The sequence below is a fragment of the Gobio gobio genome, assembly GCF_949357685.1.
Source record: "Gobio gobio genome assembly, chromosome: 9".
Lineage (NCBI taxonomy): Eukaryota > Metazoa > Chordata > Actinopteri > Cypriniformes > Gobionidae > Gobio > Gobio gobio.
In genome coordinates this window covers 43,847,171-43,873,851 of record NC_137115.1, presented here as the reverse complement: position 1 = coordinate 43,873,851, position 26,681 = coordinate 43,847,171, and the positions used below count along the sequence as shown (strand labels likewise).

Genomic DNA, 26,681 nt, shown 5'->3' with positions numbered 1-26,681 from the left:
AGGGTCTTATCTAATGAAACGATCGGTCATTTAAAAAAAAAAAAAATCCAATACTTTTTACCCACAATTGAGTGTCTTGTGCTGGTCTGCAACGAGCCAGGCATTACGTAACGTACGTTGAAAAGGTCACGCCGAATGTGGGCGGAAGTAGGTTTAGGGGCAGGGTATGATAGGGGCAAATTCATACGAATTTGGCAACTCGTCAAATACGTACGATTTAGCAACAATTGTACGAATTCGTACGAGTGAGGTCGTTCAAATTCGTACGAATGAGCCACCTCGTAAAATATGTACGAATTGCCTTGAGATCGGGTTGTTGTGTGGAGAAAAATCCTGAAATGTTTTCCTCAAAAAAACTTAATTTCTTTTCCACTGAAGAAAGAAAGACATGGACATCTTGGATGGCATTGGGGTGAGTAAATTATCTGGAAATTTTCATTTTGAGGTGAGCTAATCCTTTAAGACAAACAATGTGCCAAAATTATAAGTTAACACCATTGCTGAGTATTTTCTCCTTATTGCAGTGGAAAAAAAGAAACAAGGCTCCTGTTCGGGCTTTAGCATATCATTAACTATGCTGCGAAGAATAGAAGCCAGGTTATCCCGGTATATTTTTCTGTTGATATGAAAAATCGGGTACACTTAGCAATATAGCTGGTGAATTATGTATTTACAGTATATTACAATGTTATGATGAACTATATGACTTTCTCCACTGACGTTCTAAGTTGTTCAAAGCGTTTCTAAGGCCCCATTTACACTGCATGGTTCAAGTGACCCAATTCCGATTTTTCCCTCTCACGTGGCACAGATCGGATATGACGTGAACGTGTAAGCAGGAAAAAAACACATGAATTCCGATATCCTCAGATCAGATTCAGGCCTCACTCATATGTGGTAATAAATCTGATATGATTCGGATACATGCATTTGCGTCTGCCATTGTAAGCGGTCAAACTGGATATTCCCTAGTAAATGCGAGTCGTACGTCATTGAAAAAGGGACGGAGGCAAATGACGTCAACTCTTGACAATGACACTAATGACACTCTTTTTTTCTCCGCCTTACGAGAGCAATGTTTTGCTGACCTTTAAAGGAAAGCAAAATATTGAATAATCATTTCGTCTGCATCCATTGTCCATTGCATATACCGTTTTACTCCCTTTTCCGGGTCAGAACGTCTTGGACTGTTTCGCCAGTGTATAGTGTAAATGCAAATATCAGATACAGGTCGCTTTTTAAAATGATGTAAGCGGGTCGTCAAAAAAATTGGATATAGTCACCAAATCGGAATTGTGCATCAAGACCTGCAGTGTAAATGTGGCCAAAGTGATGCTGATTTTCAGAAGGCAGATGTCTGACTCAGAGATGGCAAAAGGGAACATGGTTTGTGTAACATTAGCAACACATTATTAGCTGTTTGATAACGCAGTCAAGCCAAAGGCCAGACGTTGTAGAAAGCGATACATAAAAAGCATAACCATTCTGATACATCAATTTGTACGACCCTGTATAATTCACTCTTCCACTTCTTCTGAATTAGTTTCTGGTTTATACATATATGGCTGAATTAAACCAGTATTTCCATTTGCCATCATGCAGCGTTTATACAGTAAAGTTGACGGAGTGGATCTCTCAGCTGGTGTGAGCGAGGACCAATTTGCATATTCATTGGTCCGCATATACTAAAAGAAGCTAGGGTGTCGAGTTACATTCAAGCTATTTTAAGGCATGAATAAATTTTTTGTTTTTCTTTGGTGATCAAAGATGAGTTTTAAGGGATACAATTATTGACTGCAGGGGGGCTTTAAAATATAAAAAAAAATTCTTAGTGCGAGAAACAATTTAATAATCTGAAGAATCTATTATGCAATGGAAAGGTTCCAAGGATGTTAAAGTTTCTTCAAGGAACCATAGATGCCAATAAAGATCCTTTATTTTTAAGAGTGTAGAGCATAGAAGTTAAAGAGGTGAGAAAGTACCGCCTGACCTCATTTCGACCGATTTTTGCAGGCCGCGGAAAATGCTTATTATATCTGAAAAAAGAGCATCACCTCAAAAAGGCAGTTCCATCACCTCAGCGTGTTAGCCAATAGTGCCAATCACAGAACGAGCCTCAGCCTGTGATAATGGGAATTATAGTAATGAAATCCGGCGCCTGAGCCCGTACGCCACCTGAGGCGCTGGTACACTATAGCAGGGCATTAACATAAAGATGCAACTTGCTTGTTTTGCAAGGTCTATCAGAGGGATAGTCCACAGAGATAATAACTATTAGTAAAAGGACAGTGCTTTGCTGGATTCCAGCTGTGGAGGCTACATTTCCATACAGATGGAAAGGCTCTAGGGGGGTCATATGTATGCAGAAAGGAGCAACTGTGTGGGGTGACGCCATCGGCTATCTTCACCGATAGCCTTGATCTGATCTCCATCCTCATCATCTTTCTCTGTAGGAGTAGCAGCGAATTAACTCCTGCTATTAGAATAGTAAAAGTTCTATGAAAGAGGTGGGATTGAAGATGTGTGTAGATTCGGGGCTCTCTATGCGGCCAATGTCCAAAGTGCTGAATTCAATACTCTCAGAGGTATCAAGTGCAAACAGCTTGAGCGACCTAGGTGTGACCATCTGCTTGACATCTCTAACAGGTCGGAAATGTGAGAATGTGAGCAAATTTCAGTGGGGAAATCAACGTTTTCTCATGTTAAAGGAATAGTTCAGCCATGAAGTAAAATCCCGTCATCATTTACTCACCATCATGAAATTCCAAACTTGTATGATTATCTTTCTTCCGAGGAATGCAAAAGAAGGCATTTTATGGTCTGAAAATATGTGAAATATTTTCATGTTCAATGAAAATAGAGAAAATTGACACTCATTGTAAGGACAAAACACTTGACATTTTTCAATTGTTTTCTTTCGTGACCCTCAAAAAAAGTCACAATATCCATATGATATAAGCCAAATCGGTAGCATGTATGGATCTTGAATCTTTTTATCACTGGCCCTGATGAAAGGGTAATGTGGTATGATGATGAAGAGAGAGGATGAGATTTTAGGGTATATCCTGTTAGCATATGATTAATTATGCATGCGAGGGCTACACTATAAATAGCTATGGAGAGATGGGTATTGGTCCTCTAATGATCAGGCCAATGTCGTGCTTAAGGCAACCAGTTTGTGTAAATAAGGCCAGCGGTCTACAAACAGCAGATGTTTCACCTGCACACAATGACCTTCTTTGGTGTCTCACATTCCCTTGATGTCTAAGTTCTAGTAATAGATAAATAATATTTACACCAATCTTTTTTTAAACCATCCTTTCAGTCTTCATTCTTTTCTCATTCCACAATCAGTAGAGCAATATTCATCTCTTAACAGAAACCAATAATGGCAGCATTTAGATTTGCCCTTGATTAAGAGCTTAGAGTTAGTCAGAAACCATTATGTCCCTTCTGGGTTATAATCACAGTCTACATAATGTTTTTTTTTCCAGCACCTGAACCCCCTTTGTCACTTGCAGACAATGGATATAAAGTGTTCTACTATAGAGAACAGAAGACAGCCAGACTGACTCCATCAGGAATATTCTGTGTTTAAGAGGTATTTCCTCAATAAGTAAGCAGTACTACACGAGTATAAGTGCTGCTGTAGTGAACATCAGAACTTAATATCAAATAACTTCAATTTTCGACACAATGATCAGCTATTTTAATTATATTTCCTCCGTCAAAGAAGAACCATTCCAAAACCAAAGCATGATTAACCATTGCATATGCACTGTATAAAACCAAAAAAGCACCAAAGGATGTTTCTTTAATATGGCCCCATAAAGTCCTGGAGATAGTTAATCCAAAACTCAAAATCATTTACTGGCCGTCAAGTTGTTACAAACATCTATGAATTTTTTCTTCTGTGGAACACAAAGGGAGATACAGTTGCAAGAAAAAGTATGTGAACCGCTTGTAGAATCTGTGAATAATTTGAACAAAATAAGAGGGATGACAACAAAATGCGTTTTTTATTATTTAGTGCTGTCCTGAATAAGATATTTTACATAAATATTTTTATAAAAATGACCCCGTTCAAAAGTTTATGAACCATTGATTTTCAGTGCTGTGTGTCATTCCCTGGATGATCCACGGTTGTTTTTTTTTTTTTGTGATGGTTGTTCTTGAGTCCCTTGTTTGTCCGGAGCAGTTAAACTGCCCAATGTTCTTCAGAAAAATCCTCCAGGTCCTGCACATTCTTCAGTTTTCCAGCATCTTTGAACCCTTTCCAGCAGGGACTGTATGACTTTGGGATCCGTCTTTTCACACTGAGGACAATTGAGGGACTCAAACACAACTATTAAAAAAGGTTGAAACATTCACTGATGCTCCAGAAGGAAACACAATGCATTAAGAGCCGGGGGGGGGGGGGGGGGGGGGTGAAAACTTTTGAACAGGATGAAGAGGTCCACATTTTTCTTATTTTGTTTAAATATAATTTTTTTCCATTTAGTACTGCCCTTTGGAAGCAATAGAAGATACTTGCATGTTTCCCGGAAGACACATTATGTACAATTTACCTTAATCTTCAAATTATCTTAATGCATTGTGTTTCCTTCTAGAGCATCAGTGAATGTTTAAACCTTTTTTTAATAGTTGTGTTTGAGTCCCTCAATTGTGTGAAAAGATGGATCTCAAAATCATACAATCACTGCTGGAGAGGGTTCAAATATCCAAACAATGCTGGAAAACTGAAGAATGTGCAGGACCTGGAGGATTTTTCTGAAGAACATTGGGCAGTTTAACTGCTCAGGACAAACAAGAACAACCATCACCAAAAAAAGAGCAGTGGATCATCCAGGTGACAACACACAGTATTGAGAAACAATGGTTCATAAACTTTTGAACGGGGTCATTCTTAATAAATTCAGCTATTTTTTGTCTTGTGGACTATATGTAAACATTTTTTTTATGAAAAATATCTTATTTAGGACAGTACTAAATAAAAAAATAAGCTGCATTTTGTGTCATCCCTCTTATTTTGTTAAAATTATTCACATTTCCACAGATTCTGCAAGGGTTTCACATACTTTTTCAACTGTATGTTGAAAAGAAAAGTGTCAACAAAGAAAATCGGATCAACGGGTTTCCTAATGTCATCTGCAGAAATAAAGAAACTCATACAGGTTTAGAATGACATGAGGCTAAGTACATTTTTGAGTGAACTATCCCTTTAGGTTAAGTTCTTCCAAGTTCTAACTGAAATCACCATGGTTACCAAACAGATAAGATTTTAGACCAAGGGTGTTTCTGTAATATAGCCCCAGAATTTAATAATTAACATCCAGTTCCTTGCAAGTCATTTTCATCAACATGCTAATGATGGCTGAAAATATCTTTCAAAAACATGTATGTGAGGCAATGCACTCAGGCTTCCATTTACATGATGCTTAGCAATCCGTGTTACATTACAAGTAACACGATTTACATAATCAGATAAATTTTTTCAAGTAACTAGTAAAGTTACGCATTACTTTTAAATATCTTCATCATAAACATGATCATCATCATCTCACTTGCACAAAAACAGGTTCAGTATTCCTCAAAATGAATAAAAACTGTGAAATGCAAACTCCGAACATTACACAAATCTGCAATAATTAAATGTTAAATAATAAAATGTACTTAATCTCACTTTATTGAGCAATGTCTTTGCTGCTGACCTTCGATGATCCAATTCAAGCATACTAATAAGTAAAAATTACTTTAGATAAACATCACATTTGTGTTGATTTCTTGTTTGTATTGCTTAAGTGTTGAACTTTCTTCTACTTCAGTTCTATTCTTCTGCAATTGAGAATGTAATGAATATGCATTTCCTTTTTCATTTGCATATTTGGTTTGAAAGGGCGTAACATTACTTATTTAACACAATTACCATCACAATAAGTTACTTTTCTTTAAGAGTAATGCACTGTAACTCATTACTTATAAAAGTAACTGTATATTAGGTGTCCTTAACTACTATAGCCTGACGTCGTCATACTCAGATTCTAGTCAGAATATGAGTCTGATACTGCTCCATTTGGCTGTGATTATGGGTGTGTTTCAACTGAACCAGGAAAGAAAATGCCTCTGCACTCAATTGGATAGACCTACAACCAATCAGAGCAACGGAGCAACAGAGCATCAAAACCGTCGTTTTGATCTTCATAATAATACAATAATTTCGTTCAGTTAGAGAATAAACACTACAATTAAAAACTGAACGTGTCTTTTCAATAAAGTGTGAATGAGTCGAACGAAAGTCACGGGACAAACGCAGCAGGAGTCAGATTTCATTCATCACGAGAGCGAAGTAAGAGCTGAGCTGAGCTGAGGTAAGCACGGCATTCATTCTCAGCGTGTGTCCAGTCTGGCGCGTTTTCAGATCGCATATGGAAGCTAAACTTTCATAGGAATTCACTGAAAAGTTGAAACACTCACTTTGATCCGCACCGCTCCGTTATTAATGCCCGATCCGAGTGGCCGTACGCATTTACATTCTGTGAGTGAGATCCAACCCCCTATGGGTGGGTTGAAAACATATGGAACTAGCTCCTTCTACTGGCTGTAGACTCTAGCCTCAGGCCAAAAAATCCTCAGATGATGCAAAATGACGATATTTGCATCATCAGAGGATTTTTTCCAGAAATAAAATGCAGAATTCTTTTGTCTCAGGGGGATATGAGGGGAGAAAGTAACCCTTTAAGTAACCGAAGTAACCCTTTAAGGATACACGGAGTACTTACCAAAACCATCATCATTTTTGAGATAAATAGTGAAGGTTAATGCATATACGAACAAGTTCTCCGTTTAGTATTAGAACAAATTCAACCCAAGCGCTCTTTGGCGACGTGGATGATTACGTTACTGTTGATCATCTGTTCATCATCGTATAAAGCCCGCCCTGACAATTTGATTGGTCCGAACAGCTCTGGTTCGAGCATAGTTGCTCCACAACGGATCAAGTCCAGACCGAACTTCCCGACCTCAAATGTTGTGGGCGGAGCTAAGTTTGGCTGGCATCCAGGCTATAACTTATGCACTTACATTTAAAAATAAGTACAATGTATTTATTGTGTTCATATAAAAATGTTTTGGCTGCTATTAAGGTGGGATACGGGTAAGGTAAGGGACAGGTTTGGTGGTATGGGTAGGTTTAAGGGTGGGTTAAAAGGTATAAATTAATTACAGCTTTAATTACATGCAGTTTAAAATACAATGCAAAAAACATGTATGTACACAATAAGTGCACTGCATCAAATGATCAATTTCAATTTTAGTACATAGTAGTTAAAAACATCTAATATAAAGTGGGACTGTAACTTTCCCCAACAGTTAGTAGTTAAAAAGAAAATCTCTGATCTGAGTTTGCCAAGAGTAAACAACTCAACTTCCGATTCAAAGCAAATTACAATCATGGCAGAGAGAGCTGTTCAATTCTGCTGTCGCGAATACAGTGAGAATTCACCCGTGACATCAATCTCATTCATGTTACATACCAAAACAGTCCAGGAGATGCTGTGAACATAGCAACAATCACAACAACACAAGCGAAACACAGGGGCAATAAGTGCAAGCTATCAACCCTCACATGCGCAATCTAATTGAAGCCCACAGAAACACCTCTTGGCTGCTTTGCCTCAGCCCCAGTAACCTGCCATAATGCATTCGGCCATTTAAATTAACTCGCAACGTTTCTCCCCTTCCTTTTTTTTTAAGGTGAGAGGGGGTGGAAAAGCTGTGGCTGCTCAGATGAGCAATGTATCATTATCCAGAGTCCTGCATCCCCTCCTAACTGCAGCACCGCAGGCTAGGCAGCCTTGCGTGAGCTCCATCTACTGAGCCAGGCAATCTGGCCAGCAGACATGCATGTATTCATAATGGCAGCAGCCTTTCATAGCAGAGAGAAATAGAGAGAGGGATGAAAGCTCTTTTGGAGGACACTAATGCTCATCATTACTAAATGCTACACACATAACAGCTTATCCCACCCACAGAATGTGACTAGTAAATACATATTACTACAGCGGTTCAATTGGATTTAAAGCAAAGAGGATAAGAAGTAATTACTGTAAAGATGGCTAAATGCAAGATACTTGTAATGTTTCCTCATTATTTTTTTGTCTGTCTCATCACAAACAGGAGGAGGATTGGATAAAAGTAGGGATCGACGCCAGAGAAGTTTTTGGCTGAACAGAATTAATTGGTTTTCTTCACATTTACATTAAACTGCTTGAATACTGCACTAAAAAAAGGATTCGGTTACACTTTATTTTAAGGTGTCCATGTTACAGTGTAATTATGCATTTAATGATTAAGTAATAATAATTAATTACATGTACTGTACTTACTATAGGGTTAGGTTTTGGTTTAGTTGCATGTAATTATGCATAATTTATAGTAATTACATGTAACATGCGTAACACTGTAAAATTATAATTTTCTTAGTATTTTTTTCTAGTACAATTATCTAAACATTCTTAAGTCGAGATCCATTCCCTTGAGAAGCAAATTGACTTAATATATTGTCGTTTTCTGGAAAATGTATCAGAATTGAGTGCGTTTATGCTTAAAACTAGGAGAAATACCTGCCGATGAGGTATGATTAAACTTAATATGTCTTATATCATTTTGCTTCTCAAGTAAATGCATCTTGATTTAAGAAGGTTTACATATTCATGCTGGAAATTTTTGCAAATCCCAAAAGGTTTTGTCACAGTAACTCAAATGAAATCCCAACATTAAACACTAACAAGTTCTCCCATTCTCATCTTGCTCAAAAATACATAAATAATTTCTCTCTCCATCCAGTCCCATGCTAAATATGCTGAGGAATGAAAACCCCTTGTCCAGTTTCTGTAATACTTTAACGTCAACAAAAATAATTGATGTAGTTCCAATAAGAATGCATAAGGGATGCACAATATATCGCTACCATATAATTGATAACGCTGTTAAATGTAATCTTAAACAAATCTATATAAATGTATTATTACAAACTTAGACATAATTATGCCAAATATTCAAGAATTGTTTCACATGATCTCCTTAAGTAAACCGAGCAGGCTGCAGAAATCATGAGTGTAAATGTTCTGCGTGACTCTCAGCTCTCTTTTGTCTTTTTTCCCTGTCTTCGTACCGGAGAGTAAAAGCTGAACAGGATTACGACAGGAAGCTGTTCAGTGGGATTTAGAGGCTTTTCGTCCTCAGTGGAGCTGAGAGTTTTAATTCAGTCCAGACCCATATTAGGCCGCTGGTCAGCTGAATATAGATGCTGAAATAGGTGTTCTCTAGCCAAGGGGGAAAGAGAGGGGCGGCAGCGCAGCGACTGATTTTGAATGATGCCTTTGCCGTCAGAGTAATGAACAGGTCAGAGAGGTCAACCCATTACAAGTGCAGCTACTTAATTATTAATTACACACTTCTATGAAGCAAAGGACAACTTCACTATGTTGTGTGTGTGTGTGTGTGTGTGTGTGTGTGTCGTGTTACCAGGGCCGTCGCTAGTGGGGCTCCGAAACAGGGGGGGACCTGCACCGGGGGCCCAGATACGGCCCAGCGTGTAACCTCAAACACACATGCAGTGGGGTCCAAACATTAGGACACAATAAAAAATCTGGGATTCAAAGCCTTATAGGATTTTTGAAACATATCAAATGAGGAATCATTATGACATACAATGAGATATTTTCTAGGTCACTAATTAGCAAATAAGCAAATCTGTGACATTGATCATGTGACTTTGTACAGAAGGTCAGATGATCTTGGTAACACTTTACAATAAGGTTGAATTAGTTAACATTAGTTAATGCATTTGTTAACATGAACTAACCATGAACAACACCTCTGTTTAGCATTAGTTCATCTTTGTTAATGTTAGTTCATAAAAATACAGATGTGGTTTGTTCATGTTAGTTCACAGTGCATTAACTAATGTTAACAAGATGTTAATAATGCATTAGCAAATGTCGAAATTAACATTAACAAAGATAAATAAATGCTTTATAAGTGCAGTTCATTATTAGTTCATGTTAACTAATGAACCTTATTGTAAAGTGCTACCATATATATTTATATATAACAAATGCAAAAATAGAAGTATTGTAAATGGATGTAAATGCATACTTTAAATGCATGCAAAAGTGCACAAAAGTTTACCATCTCTTTCATATGCATGCACAGAAACTAACAGCAGATGAAAATAGTTTATGGTAACACCATGTAGAAATGTTCCATGTTCAACAAGAGCTACATGAGAAGAGATGGATTTAACTTAATAATTACACGTGGTGGCGGAAAACCACACTTGGCTCACACAGTTACTGTATGCAATTAAAATATTATTCATTACCTTTTAAATACAACACTGGTGCCGAAATCCCATTAAATTTGGGATAATTGAGTGTGTTTAATTATCAGCTGTGGCATGAAGTTAGTTTAGGAGAAAGTCAGTGAGAGAGAGAGAGAGAGAGAGAGAGAGAGAGAGAGAGAGAGAAACACGAGTGAATGGTGACCTAGTTAATGTCAGAAACATTGTGTTTTAAAAATGACCTTGCTCTCGAAGCTGAGCTCAGAATAACTCAGAATAACTCTTCTCTTAGACACTCAGGGCATATGAGAGTAATAATGTTTAAATGCTGTATCTTGTTCCTCTCACCTAGCAAAATGATGTGCATTGCAAAAATATTATCGTCTCAGGGCAGGCCATGGACTGTCTTTTCTGTAAGTGTTGCATTGCATTAAATGTCGCTGAGTAAAAGCTTTTTTGGCTCATAACTGAGAATTATTTGTTATGGAGATGACTTATGAGCTGTAAGGCAACTGGGGAGGTCGTAACCCAAAAAAGCGGGTTTCAGGTCTGTTGGGGAAAAAACAATGCTAAATACAAACAATAAAATACAACTAACCATGTAGTAGAGTAGAGTTAACTTTTAAAAGAGAGGTGATAACATTTCCTGTTTCCTTTGCTGTCAAACTTTCGGCACAACTTCATGTCACATGGAAAAAGCCGACCAAATCAGATAGATGCCAATATGGACAAGCTAAAGAAGATATTTTGAAGAATGTTGGTAACCAGAAAGTTGATGGCACCCTTTGACTTCCATAGTAGGAAAAAAGTACTATGGAAGTCAATGGGTGCCGTCAACTGTCTGGTTACCAACATTCTTCAAAATATCTTCTTTTGAGTTCAACACAAGAAAGGGTAACACTTTAGTTTAGGGTCCAATTCTCACTATTAACGCTTATTAGCATGCATATTACTAGGATTTTGGCTGTTTATTAGTATTTATAAAGCACATATTAAAGGTTAGTTCACCCAAAAATTACATTTCTGTCATTAATTACTCAATCCTCATGTCGTTCCAAACTCGTAAGACCCTTCGTTCACTTCGGAGCACAAATTACGATATTTTTGATGAAATCCGAGAGCTTTCTGACCCCACATAGACAGCAATGCTACAACCACTTTCAAGGGCCAGAAAGGTAGTAAAGAGATCGTTAAAATAGTCCATGTGACTACAGTGGTTCAACCTTAAATGTTATGAAGCGAAGAAAATACTGTTTGTGAGCAAAAATAACAACTTTATTCAACAATCACTTCTCTTCCCTGTCACATTCTTACGCATAGGCGTGTGGTTCAGGGGGGCAGACCAGAGCCAATGATTTTGTCTGAGCTATGAATAAAAAAAAATTACAAAATAATATAATTCATATTTTCACATTTTATTTACCTAGTGTACACTGCAAAAAATTATAGGATCAATAAGTTATGGCAACATATGTTTTTAAGTTAATTTAACTCAAAATCAAAATAAGTTAAGCAATTTCGACTTTTTAATTTAAGTTATACAAGATTCAACTCAAAATTGTAAGTCGGCTGAATGTAAATTGTAATATAGAGAGTTGAAATGAACTTGCACACTGTAAAAAAATATTGTTGGTTTAACTTAAAAAAATAAGTAACCTGGTTGCCTTAAATTTTTTAGTTAATTGAAATAAAAAATTTGAGTTAATACAATGAAGGAAATTGGTTTAATAAATAGAAACTCAAAATATTATTGTATCTGAACCACATAAATAAATAAAAAATGTTGTGATAAATTATGAAAATAGCACAATTTGGCATGTTTCACTGCATTATTACAAATAAAACACACAATTACGCAATATGTAATATATAAAAATATTTTAATAACATTTGAATAAAGGGTGATGTCGATTCTCAAAAGTTTATTTGTATTAACTGAATTTTTATTTCAATTAACTCAAAATTTTAAGGCCACCAGGTAACTTACTTTTTAAATATTTTTTTTACAGTGTAGAATGAGTAAAGCTGATTTGTTTTTAGGATGATTAATTTTTGAGGCTGCTCTACCTCAGTGGTCTAACAGCGCTCGTCAATGTCAAAATGATCGAGATGGCCAATCAAATCAAAGAAGGCGGGTCTTACTGTCATACTGTCACAACGCGAGAGAGTTCGTGGAAAGATGTAAGTAGATGCGAGTCTTAGACAACTGTTTTAAGAAATGTTCAGCTACCGACAGTAATAGACTATCTAGTGATGCAAACTACTCAACTTTTTATGAAAATGCGATCATGATTCATGTTAGTCATAAATTAATGTGACGACAATGCAAAAAAAGTTAGCATTTTCTACATATTAGACATACAAATGAGAGTGAATTTATGCACATTTTAAAATATAATGTTTTTTGCAAGTAGTTTAAATTGATTACTTCATTAGCCTACTACAATTAGACCTAGAACTTATTATACCATTCTTATTTATTCCTAAAATCCTTTTTAATCCTTTAATTATTCAATTCCTTTATCATTATTATAATTTATAATAATATAAAATACCCCAAGGTGCCCCCCCCAAACTTTTACAGAGCGATTGCATAAGGAAATATAATTTTTTTACATGGAAAACTATATATCATTTTTTTTATTTACTTCTCAACTATACATTTATACTGTGTTTTTGTGGGTATTTGGTAGTTTTTTACCTATTTACTGCACAAATACTTAACTATGTCATAAATTGGCTCATTAAAATTTTTTTTTTTTTATGAAAAAATCACTTGAATGATGATCTTAAATAAATATAAATAGTTTTTGGACATTGCTCTATGTGTTAGGGATAGAATACCGCCATCTGTAGGTTTGTGGAAAAACTTTAGGAATTATAGTTAAAGAGAAAGAGAGTGCAATGACAACATTATCCAATAGAGGTCCATAGCGAAGTTATGCAAAAGTTAAGCTGCCTGTCATCTTTCTTTTATTTGCCCTTTTCCCTCTCTTTCTCATGATTGTTCCATGTTGCATTTGTGCTCTAGTATTTGTCCTTCATTTATGTATGGAATTTTTTCAGATTTATGCCAGTTTTGTTGATTTTATTTCCCAGTTTCTATAAAAATGCTCTCTGTTGCAGTCACACACACATGTGTGTGTTTGTGTGTGCGCGTGTGTGTATGAGACAGAAAGTTCGTTCCACTTTGTGTTTATGCTCTAGGACCAGATATTGATATAAATGTAGACATTTTCAGATTTATACTGGATTTAGTAGATTTTTTTTTACAAACAAAGTGAAAAAAAAAGCATTTTTTACATTTTCCCATTCATTGCCAAAATCCAAAAAAATGCTCCAGACACCTGTGTTTGTGTGCGTGTGCGTGTGAGTGAACATGCTTGTTCCATATTGCATTTGTGCTCTAGTATTAGTACTTCATTTATGTATGAAAACCTTTCAGATTTATGCCAGTTTTGTTGATTTTATTTGCCAGTTTCTATAAAAATGCTCTCTGTTGCAGTCACACACATGTGTGTGTTTGTGTGTGTGTGTGTATGAGACAGAAAGTTCGTTCTACTTTGTGTTTATGCTCTAGGACCAGACCTTGATATAAATGTGGAAATTTTCAGATTTATACTGGATTTAGTAAAAAAAAATTGACAAAAAAAGTGAAAAAAAAAAGTATTTTTTACACTTTCCCATTCATTTTCAATGTGGGGTCAATCTGACCCAGAGGGACATAAACGTTAATTTTTTTTTTACACACCTTTAGAACAACCAAATCAAGCCCAGATTTTTTGTGCATGTTTAGATAGATTATCTAGGAAAAGTCACTGAGTCTCATGGCCCTGAGATGAAGGGAACACTTTTAAAAAATGGAGGAAAAGTCCAGTGGGGTCAGCTGGACCCCAAGGGACGATTAAGGGTCCCACGATTAAGTCAATGGGTCCCATCAACTGTCTGGTTACCGACATTCTTCAACGTATATTTTTAATAATGTGTGTTCCGGAGATGAGCGAAGGTCTTACGAGTTTGGAACGACATGAGGGTGAGTAATTAATGACGGAAATGTAATTTCTGGGTGAACTATCCCTTTAATGCCTCATTCCACATGACCATATTCTACATCCCTTAATCCTACCCAATACCTAAACTTAACAACTACCTACTAACTACTGATAAATAGTATTTAGGAATTTATTGAGGTAAAAGTTATAGTTAATAGTAAGATTTGGACCCTAATCTAAAGTGTGACCGAAGAAAGAAACTCATACAGGTTTGGAACAACTTGAGTGTGAGACAAAAAGTAAATGTTTGGGTGAACTATTCCTTTAAATACTTGCAAACTGTAAGATCTGTATTGATCCTAAAGCAAAACCAGTTGAGAACCACCACTGCATGTAATGACCAATTCATACAATCAGCTGTTAAATATTCATGTTAAGCCACAAATGAAAGATTCTACCTTGTTACTATTTGTCTGCATGTTTCGTCTTGTCTGAAAGTGCCTCGCCATAACCCTCCGGGTAGCATGCTGCGTACTGCCCGCCGAGCTCCCCTTCTCCTTAGGCCGGCTGTGCGGTTCTGCCTGGCCTGCCCGGTTCAAGCTCAGAGCAGGATGGCTGGGGGCAGTTGAGTCTGGTGTTACTGAGCGAGATGGAGTCGCTCTGCCTGCAACTCCACCGTGCTTCATTAGGAAACAAAATATAAGCTTTCCACTCCATTACCAATGACTTTAGGAGTGAAAGCACATAAGACGGCGACTCACCTCATCAGCAATGCATTGCAATAAACGCGCAGGCTTGAACAGGCTACAGAGGCAGAGAGAGAGAGAGAGAAAGAGAGAGAGAAAGAGGAGGGAGAGCGGGGGCACAAAACAGCATTAGCCTACATATGATGTCTTTACAGTGGAACAGCGAGGAAAAATCATTAATGCAATAAAATGTGCCCAGATTAATCAAACGCATCAAACTCTTATGAAAATATCACAGGGGTAGAAATGTTCTATTACGTCTAATGGTGTCTAATCTAATACAGGCAGTTAAGGGCTTGGGTATTTCTTCATTGTGAAATGCAATTTGGGAAGTTTAAAGGGAGCCAGTGAAGCGTGGGTCTCACACTGCCGACAGGAACATGGGGCATGATGATATATTTTTTTTTCCCTTTTTCTCTCTCTCTCTCTCTCTCTCTCTCTCTCTTGAAAAGCTGAAAAAAGAAAACCAGAGAAAAGATGAGAGGCAATATGTAATTAGCATGTCATAATCAAAACGACTCATTCGGACACATTATGATCACAGGGAGGAAATTATTGCATCGCTAGTGGCAATCTGTGGGCATGTGTTAACACCATTTCCATAATGAAAATACACAAATGTTAATAGCCCGCGCCTTGATTTGGAGGGGGAATACGGAAAAGAACGTTAATTTCACACTGCACTTTCACTAGCCCTTAGGTTGTTGGAGAATTGCAGGGTTGAAGAAACACACATATAGGCTCAAACCGTTCGCAAATGTTGTTTTTCCCGATTTCTCTCTCTTACGACGACGTTCTTCTCGGGCTGGAAAAAAAGCCAGCGTCGCTCCCATGCCACACTTTTCCAGAGAGGCCCCACACAAAAATTCTCATTTTCAATTAAAACCTCATTTAATTTGAAGTTGACATGAAACCATAAATGGGAATTAGCATATTTGGGAGAGTGCCAAAGTGTATGTTGTATATTTCACTTTAAAAATTGATTTTTAGCTCTATCCATTTACTTCAGAATGGCAATGATTGATGAGAACGCAGCTTTCTTTCTCAACACAAACAAAAAGTATACAAGTCCTGGCAGCCCCCCCCCCCCCACAACTCTTTTTAAATTCACAACAAACAATCATTTGCATGTCCAATGATCATGCTCAAATGGAGTATCAAGGCAACATGAGACAGGCAGAGTGCAAATGCAATAACACAATGACATGTTTCCTCAGGGTTAAAAGACACAAGATGGCTATATCCAATTTGTTTTTTCCTCAAAGAATAGATATGGTTAAATTAACAACATATTACCTTTAAGAAGCCAAGTTTTGCGCATTGCTGAATCACTCTCTCCTCTGCCCTTCACTTTGTACAGGCTATTACTACACTGTAAAAAAAATATTTAAAAAGTAAGTTACCTGGTTGCCTTAAAATTTTGAGTTCATTGAAATTAAAAATTTTAGTTATTACAATGAACGTTTTTGAGAATCGACATCACCCTTTATTCAAATATTATTAAAATATTTTGTAAGCATATTGCGTAATTGTGTTTTATTTGTATTGCAGTGAAACATGCCAAATTGTGCTATTTTCATTATTTATCACAACTTTTTTAAATTTATGTGGTTCAGATACTATAATATTTTTCTATGTTGCTATTTATTAAACCAATTTCCTTCATTGTAATTACTCAAATTTTTTATTTCAATGAACTCAAAATTAAGGCAACCAGGTTACTTACTTTTTTAAGTTAAACCAACATTTTTTTTACAGTGTATGCATGACTATAAATGTTTATTGAAAAAAAAGAAACAAAATCATGCCAAATTCATCAAAACATTCAGTTATAAAAATAATAAAAAATTGTAAAATAAAATTAAAAATAATGAAAAAAAAAATAAAAAAGGAATAAAAAAAAAAAAAATCACAAGATAAAATAAAATAAAAAGAATAAAACAAAATAAAAAAAGAATAATAAAATAAAATAAAAAAGAGTAAAAATTCAAATAAAAATAATAAATGAAATAAAATCAAAAGGAGTAAAAAATAAAATTGAAATAATGAAAATGAAATAAAATCAAAAATAATAAATCAAAAACAAAAAATCTAAAATAGTAAAATGAAAAATAATATTAAAATGAAATAACAATCAAAAATAGTCAAATCAAATAAAAATTATAAAATGTAATTAAAAATAATAACATTAAATAAAATTAAAAATAGTAAAAAAAAAAAAAAAAAAAAAAATCAAATCAAATAAAAGACTACACATCAGACAGGAGTCAGAAGACACATTAGTAAAATCTGGTGCATTTCCTGCTAAAAAATATTAAATATCAAAAACAATAAAATTAAATCAAATCCAATCAAAAATAGTAAAATTAAATAAAAATAATACAATTTAAATAAAAAAAATTAAATCAAATCAAATAACTGTAAGCTCCACAAAAGACTACACATCAGAAGTCAGAAGACACATTAGTAAAATCTGGTGCATTTCCTGTTAAAAAATATTAATGGAAGACATTAGCGATAAGCACATTTCCTATTAAATTGTCCTTAGTATATATAAAACACACATAAAAACGGAAAATCAGCAGGCCAGCAGAAGAAAAGCTGTCCTTCCAATCAAATCTCAGACAACTGAAGAATCCAAATCGAGCGATTGAGAATGCGTGCGATTACGTATAAGAATACAGAAAACAACTTTCAACAGAGCTATAAAGGGTAGGAACTTTTGTCATGTCTTGACTCAATCAATCAGAGGACAGGCCTGAGACACCACAGAGCGCCCTCTCTCCCCGCTCGTGGCTCTCTTCAATGCCCTATTTCCGGGACGGGACACAGTAAATTACTTGCTCATTTTCCAGGGGCCTCTTTGACAAAGCCACAATGCATTTATTGATTCATTCTCTAAATCAAATAAGGCTTTACTTCCCTCATCCCCCCCTTCCCCAGCGTTAATACCTAGAGACCCCCTACCTGACACAATATCCATTCTGCTGCTGGAAAATGAAGTATCAGTCGACGTGGATAATGAATTCATCCTGCATTGCTAAAATAACTCTAATTGCCAACCACATGCCGGAGCAATTGGAAAATAATATTAATGCGCATTTGCTAGGTGTATTATCCATTTGTCCAAGTCAATAAGAACTGTCATTAAAAGCGGCAATAAAACTCACATTTCGCCTGCTTATTTATCTCACAGGGAATTCAAACTTGCATTTAGCACATTTTGCAGACTGATTACTTATCACATTACAATGCTTTTTCATGTTAAAATTCAAATGAGATGTTTCTGGAATGAATGGTACAGTTTAATTTGCATATTTATTATCTTTATGGGTAAGGTTCCAGAGTAGAGTTTGAAAGTAATCATAAAAGCGCATATTTCCTCCTCATCGCATCATTTCTCATCAGCCATATTGGCCCATTTCGACACTTTGGTTCTAACAAATGATTCTTTGCATTATTTTGTGTGCTGCATGTACAAAGTTATAAATACATTACGTTCACCAACTCTACAACGTGTGCCAAAAGTTGAAAAACAACAGATGCTGTCTTGTTTCCCTTTCGAATAATCCACAAACAGCCATCCAAAATAATGGACAGACCTTGGAGTTTCTGAAAAAAGGCAGACTACCTGTGATCAACAGCTGCTTTTGAGCCCCTAATTCACTCCAGGAGAGAATAAGCTGAGGGAGGACGTTGGGTGCTGAGCAAGGGCATTTGGCTTTGGTCTCCATGGAGATAAGAGTAAAGGAGGACGTAAGATGAGAGAGGGGGAGAGGAAAGCCCTCTGTGTCTCTCTCCACTCTGCCTCATTGTTATCAAAATGACAGTCCTGTGGGTGAAATGAAATCCAGGCGAGTTAGCTCCGTCTGGACAGAGGTTAGCACTCTGTTCATCTGTATGGGAATTATGGGCCGGCCTGGAGCCCGCGGCACATGGGTTTAGCTGTGACCTCAGACATGGCCTCTCTCAGCAGCGGACACATTTTTTTATCACGCCCACTTTCCGAGGACCCTACCCGAAACACCAGCCTCTGGCACACACACAGTCGCACATGCAGTTAAATATTGTGTTTTCGTGTTTTATGGGGACTTTCCATAGACATAATGATTTTTATACTGAGCAAACTGTATATTCTATCCCATAACCCTAAACCTACCCATCACAGAAAACTTTCTGCATTTGTACATTTTCGAAAAAACACTTTGTATGATTTATAAGCTTGTTATCTCATGGGGACCAAAAAATGTCCCCTCAAGGACAAGGATTTCAGATATTGCCATCTTTGTGGGGACATTTTGTCCTCATAATGTAGGGTTTACCTACACACACACACAAAAGTTGTCTAGTTCTTAAAGAACAGCTTAATGTAATTAATGTAACCACTAAACAGTTCTTTGTGAAATATTCCCATTCTTACGGTTCGCTCATATTGCACGTCTTTCAGAGCAGAACACTTCAAATGTACATTTTAATCAAACAAACAAATAAACTCATCAGAGAAGTCCCTGAGAGCAAGTACAGAATGTCCGTACTTGTTAACTACTGTAAAAAGATCTTGCTGAAATGAATGTATTCACACATTTTTGAATACAAAAAAGGTCTTTATATGTTAAAAATCACTTAGCAGAGAATCAGGCCTCATTATTAAGTGAAACTTGTATTTAATGAAAAAATTAGGGGCCTTGTACAGTGATGAATATGGACGTAAAATACTGATTTGATTTCATTAGAATTTTTTTCCCAGTGAAAAGAAAAAACGTGGGCAACACTTTAGAATAATGGTCCGTCATTAATAGGTGACTATGCAGGAAGTAATGCAGGATTAATGAGTAGTACTACATTAACGCTTCAGCTACTACTATTAACTAATATAGAAAGAAGCTTAACTAATCAGTAAGTAATATCACATTTCGGACTAAGATAGTTCCTTATTAGGTAATCAATAATTACTGAATGGGATTGACATCACTATGACATTATAAAGAACTAATTAATTACTAATCACAGCATTAACGTGTCTGAGGTGTGATGAATTGTCTTTTTTTACTCTCAATGTGGTCATAAAATGCATCACTAGTTACTCAAGGGTTACCTAGTCACTACGCAGGAACTACAAGTGATCTAGACCATTATTTTAAAGTGAAAAAGTTTTTTACTTTAAAATAATGGTTCAGATCACTAGTAGTTCTTGAAGGTTGTCCTTCTTTACTCTGAATAAAGTCATATAATGCATCAGTTATTACTCTAAAGTCACTCTTCAAGGACTACTAGTGATCTGGACCATTATTTTAAAGTGATAAACCAGCTTTTTCACTTTAAAATAATGGTCCAGATCATAGATATGTATACGTAGATGCCCCATTCGACCTCTCCAGGCACGTCGACGCGCCGCCATTTTAGAACGGTGAACACACGTCAACACTTCAGATGCTGTCAATCATCTCGCATAAAAAACAACAGCCTCTGTAAAGCCCAGCGCGATTTAAATTCCCAAAGAAATTGGATCACCTTTCACAGGTGACAACGTGTTGGTTTGTGTTTTCATATTTTAAATAAATGTATAATAATTTATCATTTTGACTCATAATTTATCATTTTCCCTGTTCTTAAAAATGGTATGTGATGTTGATAATTTTATGATGTTTTTTTTTTGGATGATTTTTGCGAATTTAAGCTTTCAGATAATACCTATGATGATTACTTAAAACATGGGTTGAATAAATAGGCTATATTGATGTTTATTAAACACATTACTAGCTAATTTATTAAATTTTTATATAATTTATTTACTTTGATGGCTGATTGGTTGATGGTTTATGATTTTTTTCCAATTAACTTGTTTATAATGAGTTCACTGCGTTCATTAAAAGCTGAGCAATGTGTCTGTAGGGTTCTCTGATGGTCAATATTAATGATATTAAGAAAATGTAAAGATCTTTAACCAATATTTTTTAGAATATGCAGAATTATCTACCATTAATGATAAACTAAATCCTAACTCATCTGATATTACATCTGATACATCTGATATTAATTTCATACATGCTTGTGTATAACTACGGTTGCAGACGCAAAGGCAACATTCAAATATTCACAAAGCGCGTTCATGACCAGCTTTGACCGTTCGAAAATGGCGGACGGCTAACTTATAGCGGCCCATAGAAACAGTCGCTAATGGGGCATCTACGTATACATATCTATGGTCCAGATCACTAGTAGTTCCTGTATAGTGACTAGGTAACCCTTGAGTAATTAGTGATGCATTTTATGAATTTATTCAGAGTTAAAAAGATGATTGATTACGTCTCAGACACACAATAATGTTCTTTATAATTTATCAGTTAGTTAATAGTTATTAATGAGGCTAATCTCACTCAGTAAGTATTGATTACTTAACAAGGTACTGTCTCCTAAATGTGATATTACTTACTGATTAGTTAAGCTTGTTTCTATATTAGTTAGTAGTAGTAGCTGAAGTGTTAATGTAGTACTACTCATTAGTCCTGCATTACCTATTAATGACGGACCATTATTCTAAAGTGTTACCAAAACGTGGAGTGATACGAGAGACATGAAACTAGCAAAGCAAAGTAGTTGCCTGAGATAATCAATTAAAACTTGAGTGATCATTATACTAAAATATCTGCAATATTATTATATAAATACTTCTGAGAAAGGGGATCGTTGTCACTTATAGTATATTGCATTATATTGATCAGTAGATCATTTCCAATGTTACAAAATATTTCTGTTTCAAATAAATGCTGTTCAGCTGAAATGTTTTTTGAACAGTTTTAGCAGTGATTATAAGAAGAAATGTTACTTGAGCAGCAAATCAGTATATTAGAATGATTTCTGAAGGATCACGTGACACTGAAGACTGGAGGAATGATGCTGAGAATTAAGCTTTGGCATCACAGGAATACAATACATTTAAAAAATATATATAAAGTATATAAAAACAGTATATGTGTGTATGTTTGTTCACGTGTGTATATTTGTGTATCCAACTGCAGACAAGAGCTGAACTTCCAGTTCTCAGCTCATCCAGATGATTTACATACAACATATGTAAAGGTGTCAATCTTTTCAAACACATCTTCGTATTTGTACACCATATGCAACATCAAAACAATATTGGTATATGCAGATAGCTTGAGCATAACGCTCTCAAAGTTGTATCATCCTATGACAAATACTTTCAAACATAAAGAAAAAAAATGAGGAAAGGCAAAGAGAGAAAGCGAAAGAAACAATCAATCAGAAGGCAATTCGCTGGCGGCTGCATATGCATCAGATCATGTCTCATGTCTTCAAGGATTTTCAGAGCGAATCGTAAAACAAAACTCCATTACCTCCTGCCAGAGCATGCAAATGAATCACACCATGGGGTGAGAGGGAATTAAAGAGCCTTCTCTAATCAATGACAAGCCAGGATGAAACCCTCCCATCCATTCCTCTACTCTCCAGTAACAAAGAGAAGCTTCCCACATCTTCCCTATGTATCCGTCCCTCTGCCACAGGGCACACCAACACACACTGAGCCTCAGATCCTGTGCAATGCTAGCGTCACCAGCCAAAAGAGGTGCAGGGACAACATAGCTCAAACCGTCCCCTCACCTGACCCCCTCAAACGGAATCTGCTGTACTCAAACGTACGCTTAGGCCATGTGTAAGTATGTTTGCGCAAAGGGGAGGCCGGTCGGTACACACACAGATGCACGGGGCTGTATAAATGACAGGCTGGGCCCGAGGACGTCTGTTGGCGTTTCCCGCTCCAGCCTGCCTCTCCTCTCTTTTCCGGTCCTCTCCACCCGCTTCCCACTGCCAGCCTGCTACAGCCTGCAGGTGAGGAGTCTGTGGCGCCATATGGAGCGAGGAAAATTAACAACGAGGAGAAAATCTCCACAGCAGCAGGAGGCCTCTATACCCTCTCTCACGCTTTGGCTCTCTGCTCTACCTCTCCTCCAAACAAAATTCAAAGATGTAGAGCGAGAGAGGGAGAGAGAGAGAGAGAGAGAGAGAGAGAGAGAGAGAGAGAGAGAAAAAGGAGGGGGGTGATAAAATTAATGGGGTTCAACACTTTAACACAACACCGGCGGCAATATTTGCACAGAATGAAAAAAAAAAAAAAAAAAACGAGAGAGAGAGAGATTTCTTCTTACAGTTCGGTCATATTGTGGTATTATAAATCAGACCCTGGCTTAAGTATTTTACGCCCCTGTTTTATAAATGTACATTAACCCCATTTGCCCCCCTCTACCTCCGGTAGATAGTCCTGAACGCAGGCAGATCATGCTGGGGGAGATTCCATTGTCCCTGGTGTGTCCTCATGTTTGATACCATCATGGAGGAAAAGTCCCCCATGGAGCCTCTCCCGGTCTGGGTCATTGATTACAAAGAGCCTCCTGGTTTTGTCTGACAGATGTGAATCTGTGCTATTTAATTTGGAGCGTTCCCCTCAAAGGGAGACCATTAGCCCATCCAATAGGAGCACAAATAGGATTCCATTAACAACTAGTGTTTCCGTAGAGCCAAGAAATGGGGAAAAAAGATGCACTTTATGCTCCCGGATAGAGGAGGAGGCCATTTGCGTGGGGCGACCTGCATAAAGTGCGTAAACAATGTAAAGCACGACGTCGGCCGACTGACAATCTCGGGGGTACGACTGCCACATGTTGGTGGTGAGAGTGTCCTTGTTTGGCACCGGAGGAAGGTGGGGTTGCTAGTTAAAATGTTAATAAGTGTGATACAATTTTAATTTAACAGCCTTCTGCATTTCTAATTAGATCAGTGTCTGTGACTAAATGAGAAATAGAGAGAATCTTTAGCTTCTTACACTCAGGCTACAGTTTGTTATGCTTCTGTTTGTTGTTTACATTTTTCATACAAAATTACGTTTACTGGTAAACTTTTGAATGCCAAGGATCCCTAAAAAATATGATCCAACTTTAACACATTGCTTTCAAAATTGAAACTTTTTCACTTAAGCCAAAACAAAATGAAAACATTACTTGTACCTTTTTCCTACACAACATTAGGGCATTTTTCATTTAGATTTGTGGTGAAGTTCACTTTTGTATTGCACATAAGAGAGATGAATATTAACACTTTATAAACTAATAAATATATTTGTTTTCCACCAGTTTGAAAACCACTGATGTATGGTATAGTATATATCCTGCTCTCAAATTTCTCAGCACAATAAAAGACACTTTAAATTTAAAGTTAGCTCTGTCCACGATTCAACAGAGGCACTTTCCTACATGTTTCTGCAGTAGAGAAGCTTCTCTCTGTGTTGCCTTGCAATAAAAGTGTGCATAAATTACTTTATGTAATCATACAATGTAGATTAGCATGATAATGGCAGTGTTAATAGATGCTGGGAAGCAGGGAGTGACAGCACTCTGAAACGAGACATGCCGGGGGCAGAGCGCGCACGTACACACACACGCGCACACAGACACACCGCAACTGGGAATAGCCAGTCGCGCAGGCCTCAACGCCATCTCTGTGACTATGAGTGACAGAGTGTGGAGCCACTTCATCTGTTTTCCCTGAGGCGGGCACAGTGCTTTCACTCTGCCACAGGCTATGGGCCGCAGGGGAGAAGATGTTAATGCGGGCAAGTCAACAACTATCACTTATTCATTCAGGGTGGAAGGTATTCAGTGGGCATTCAGAAGGTATTCTGTGGCAGCCACAGAATATCTTCTGAATGCCCACCGAGGTTTCTTAGGTAAAAAAATGAAATGTATAGATTAAAGTCAGCATAAAACAGAAGTTGCGATAGTCTTTTTTCCCTTATTGTGACGTATATCCGAGTGAAACGGCTTCTTGAACAAGAAAAAGTGTAGGGAAGCAGTTTTTTGTCGCTTGCTATTGCCGTAAAATCTCGTGAGTGACAGGTTGTCCCACCCTTGCACACGTCATCAGAGAAGAGAATAAGTATCGCTGAAAGTGGATTTGGATTTGAAGTTTGAAAGACACAAAAGACCTCATCCTGGTTATATTTTCATGCCTAATGGTGATAGCTGATTTCAGGATTAAACGGATCAGAGTACGCCTTCTCTCTTGGAAGGACTTAAAGGGATAGTTCTCCCAAAAATGGAAATTACCCCATGAATTACTGACCCTCAAGCCATCCTAGGTGTATATGACATTCTTCTTTCAGACGAATACAATCAGTTATATAAAAAAATGTCCAAGCTTTATAATGGTAGTGAATGCAAAACTTTATAAACTAAAATAACTAGCTTCAGAAAGACGGCCTACGCAATCAATTTACAGCGAAAAAGTAACCTCTGACCTCTGAGCACAGAGGATAGAGCAAAACCAAACACCGGTCACGAATTAGAAGTCTAAAAAGAGAGTTTTTAGAGAGAAATGTCGGAGGGTTTCGATATAAGGGAGAGGAGGTTGAGTTTGTTGCCCAGCCATAGCTTACACTACTCCTAAATCGCATCAGGGGTTACTCTTTTGCAGCAAGTCGACTTACGTAGGCCATCAGCTGGAAGCTAGTTATTTTAGTATTTAATAAAGTTTTAAATATAGATATTTTTCTTACAAAAACCCATCGATTTGCTTCAGAAGGCCTTGATTAACCCACTTGAGCTGTTTGGATTACTTTTATGATGGAAGAAGCGCTTTCTTGGGCTTCAAAATCAGGACCGCCATTCACTCCCATTATAAAAGCTTGGAAGAGGCAGGATATTTTTTTTTATGTAACTCTGTGTTTATCTGAAAGAAGAATATCATATACACCTTGGATGGCTTGAGAGTTAGTAAATCATGGGATCATTTTCATTTTTGGGTGAACTATCTCTTTAAGGCAGGAATACACTACTTGACTTTTGTATAGATTTTTGCCCTAAATTTGTATTCTGGACGAGTCAGTGCTAGTTATCAAAAGCCAGAGCCAGTCTGCAGATTTTGGTCTGTTGAAGTCGACAGATTTCACAATTAAATCGCTTGGTGTATGCTGGCCACAAACTTTCCCGTCTGAGGATATTATGAGCCAATTTTACAACTCATTGTCCACATACACAGGTTTCAGGAGCGACATCTGCATTAAAATACAGGAGTGAATTCCCTATCGTTCCGTGTATGTTCGGAACATGACTCCCTCCCAAAATTGTGATGATTGACAACATGGTAACCATAGCAACGTTCATGTTTGGTATCTGCTTTTTTTGACCAAAGTAATATTACACCATCCAAAGACTTTAAATTGAACTAAACCATGTTGACAGAGGCATCACGTTTTATATATTCGCAAGGCTGCTTTTGCAGCGTTTCCATGTCTATGTCTTATAATAAGCGTCTTTAGGCTTGGCTGATAAAATTATTATTTTTATGAAATGATTAAAGTGGGCGGGTCAGGGTCGCAATATTTTGATGTTATTGTCAATGTAAAGCGTTTGTATTTATAAAATTTTATTATGGACTTGTTCTTGTTTTTTCCCCCAAGATCTGGCAACACAAAGCAGTCAAGGCTTGGATCTGTCCCTGTGATTTTCTTGTGTACAGTTGTCACGGGACGGTTCTCAGGAGTTAATTTGGTTGTAGAACACGGTTTGTCATTTATGTAAATTACGG

General features: G+C 36.8%; 1 protein-coding gene across 3 annotated transcripts in view; it reads right to left on the bottom strand.

Annotated features, from left to right (window-relative positions):
- skor1b (SKI family transcriptional corepressor 1b) overlaps positions 1-15,138 on the bottom strand; it is a 29,647-nt gene extending 14,509 nt beyond the window's left edge. For 2 of the 3 annotated variants that reach the window (XR_013817240.1, XM_079825924.1), the window contains exon 1: positions 9,526-9,539. Coding sequence is in view for 1 of the 3 variants with exons in the window: in XM_079825923.1 (XP_079682049.1) it covers positions 14,793-14,860 (68 nt within the window). In the remaining 2 variants the exon portion in view is untranslated. Of the gene's footprint in view, positions 1-9,525; positions 9,540-14,792; positions 15,015-15,095 lie in introns of those variants that run through there. The other variant, XM_079825923.1, reaches the window with a different exon arrangement.
- Between the last annotated feature and the right edge of the window lie 11,543 nt (positions 15,139-26,681).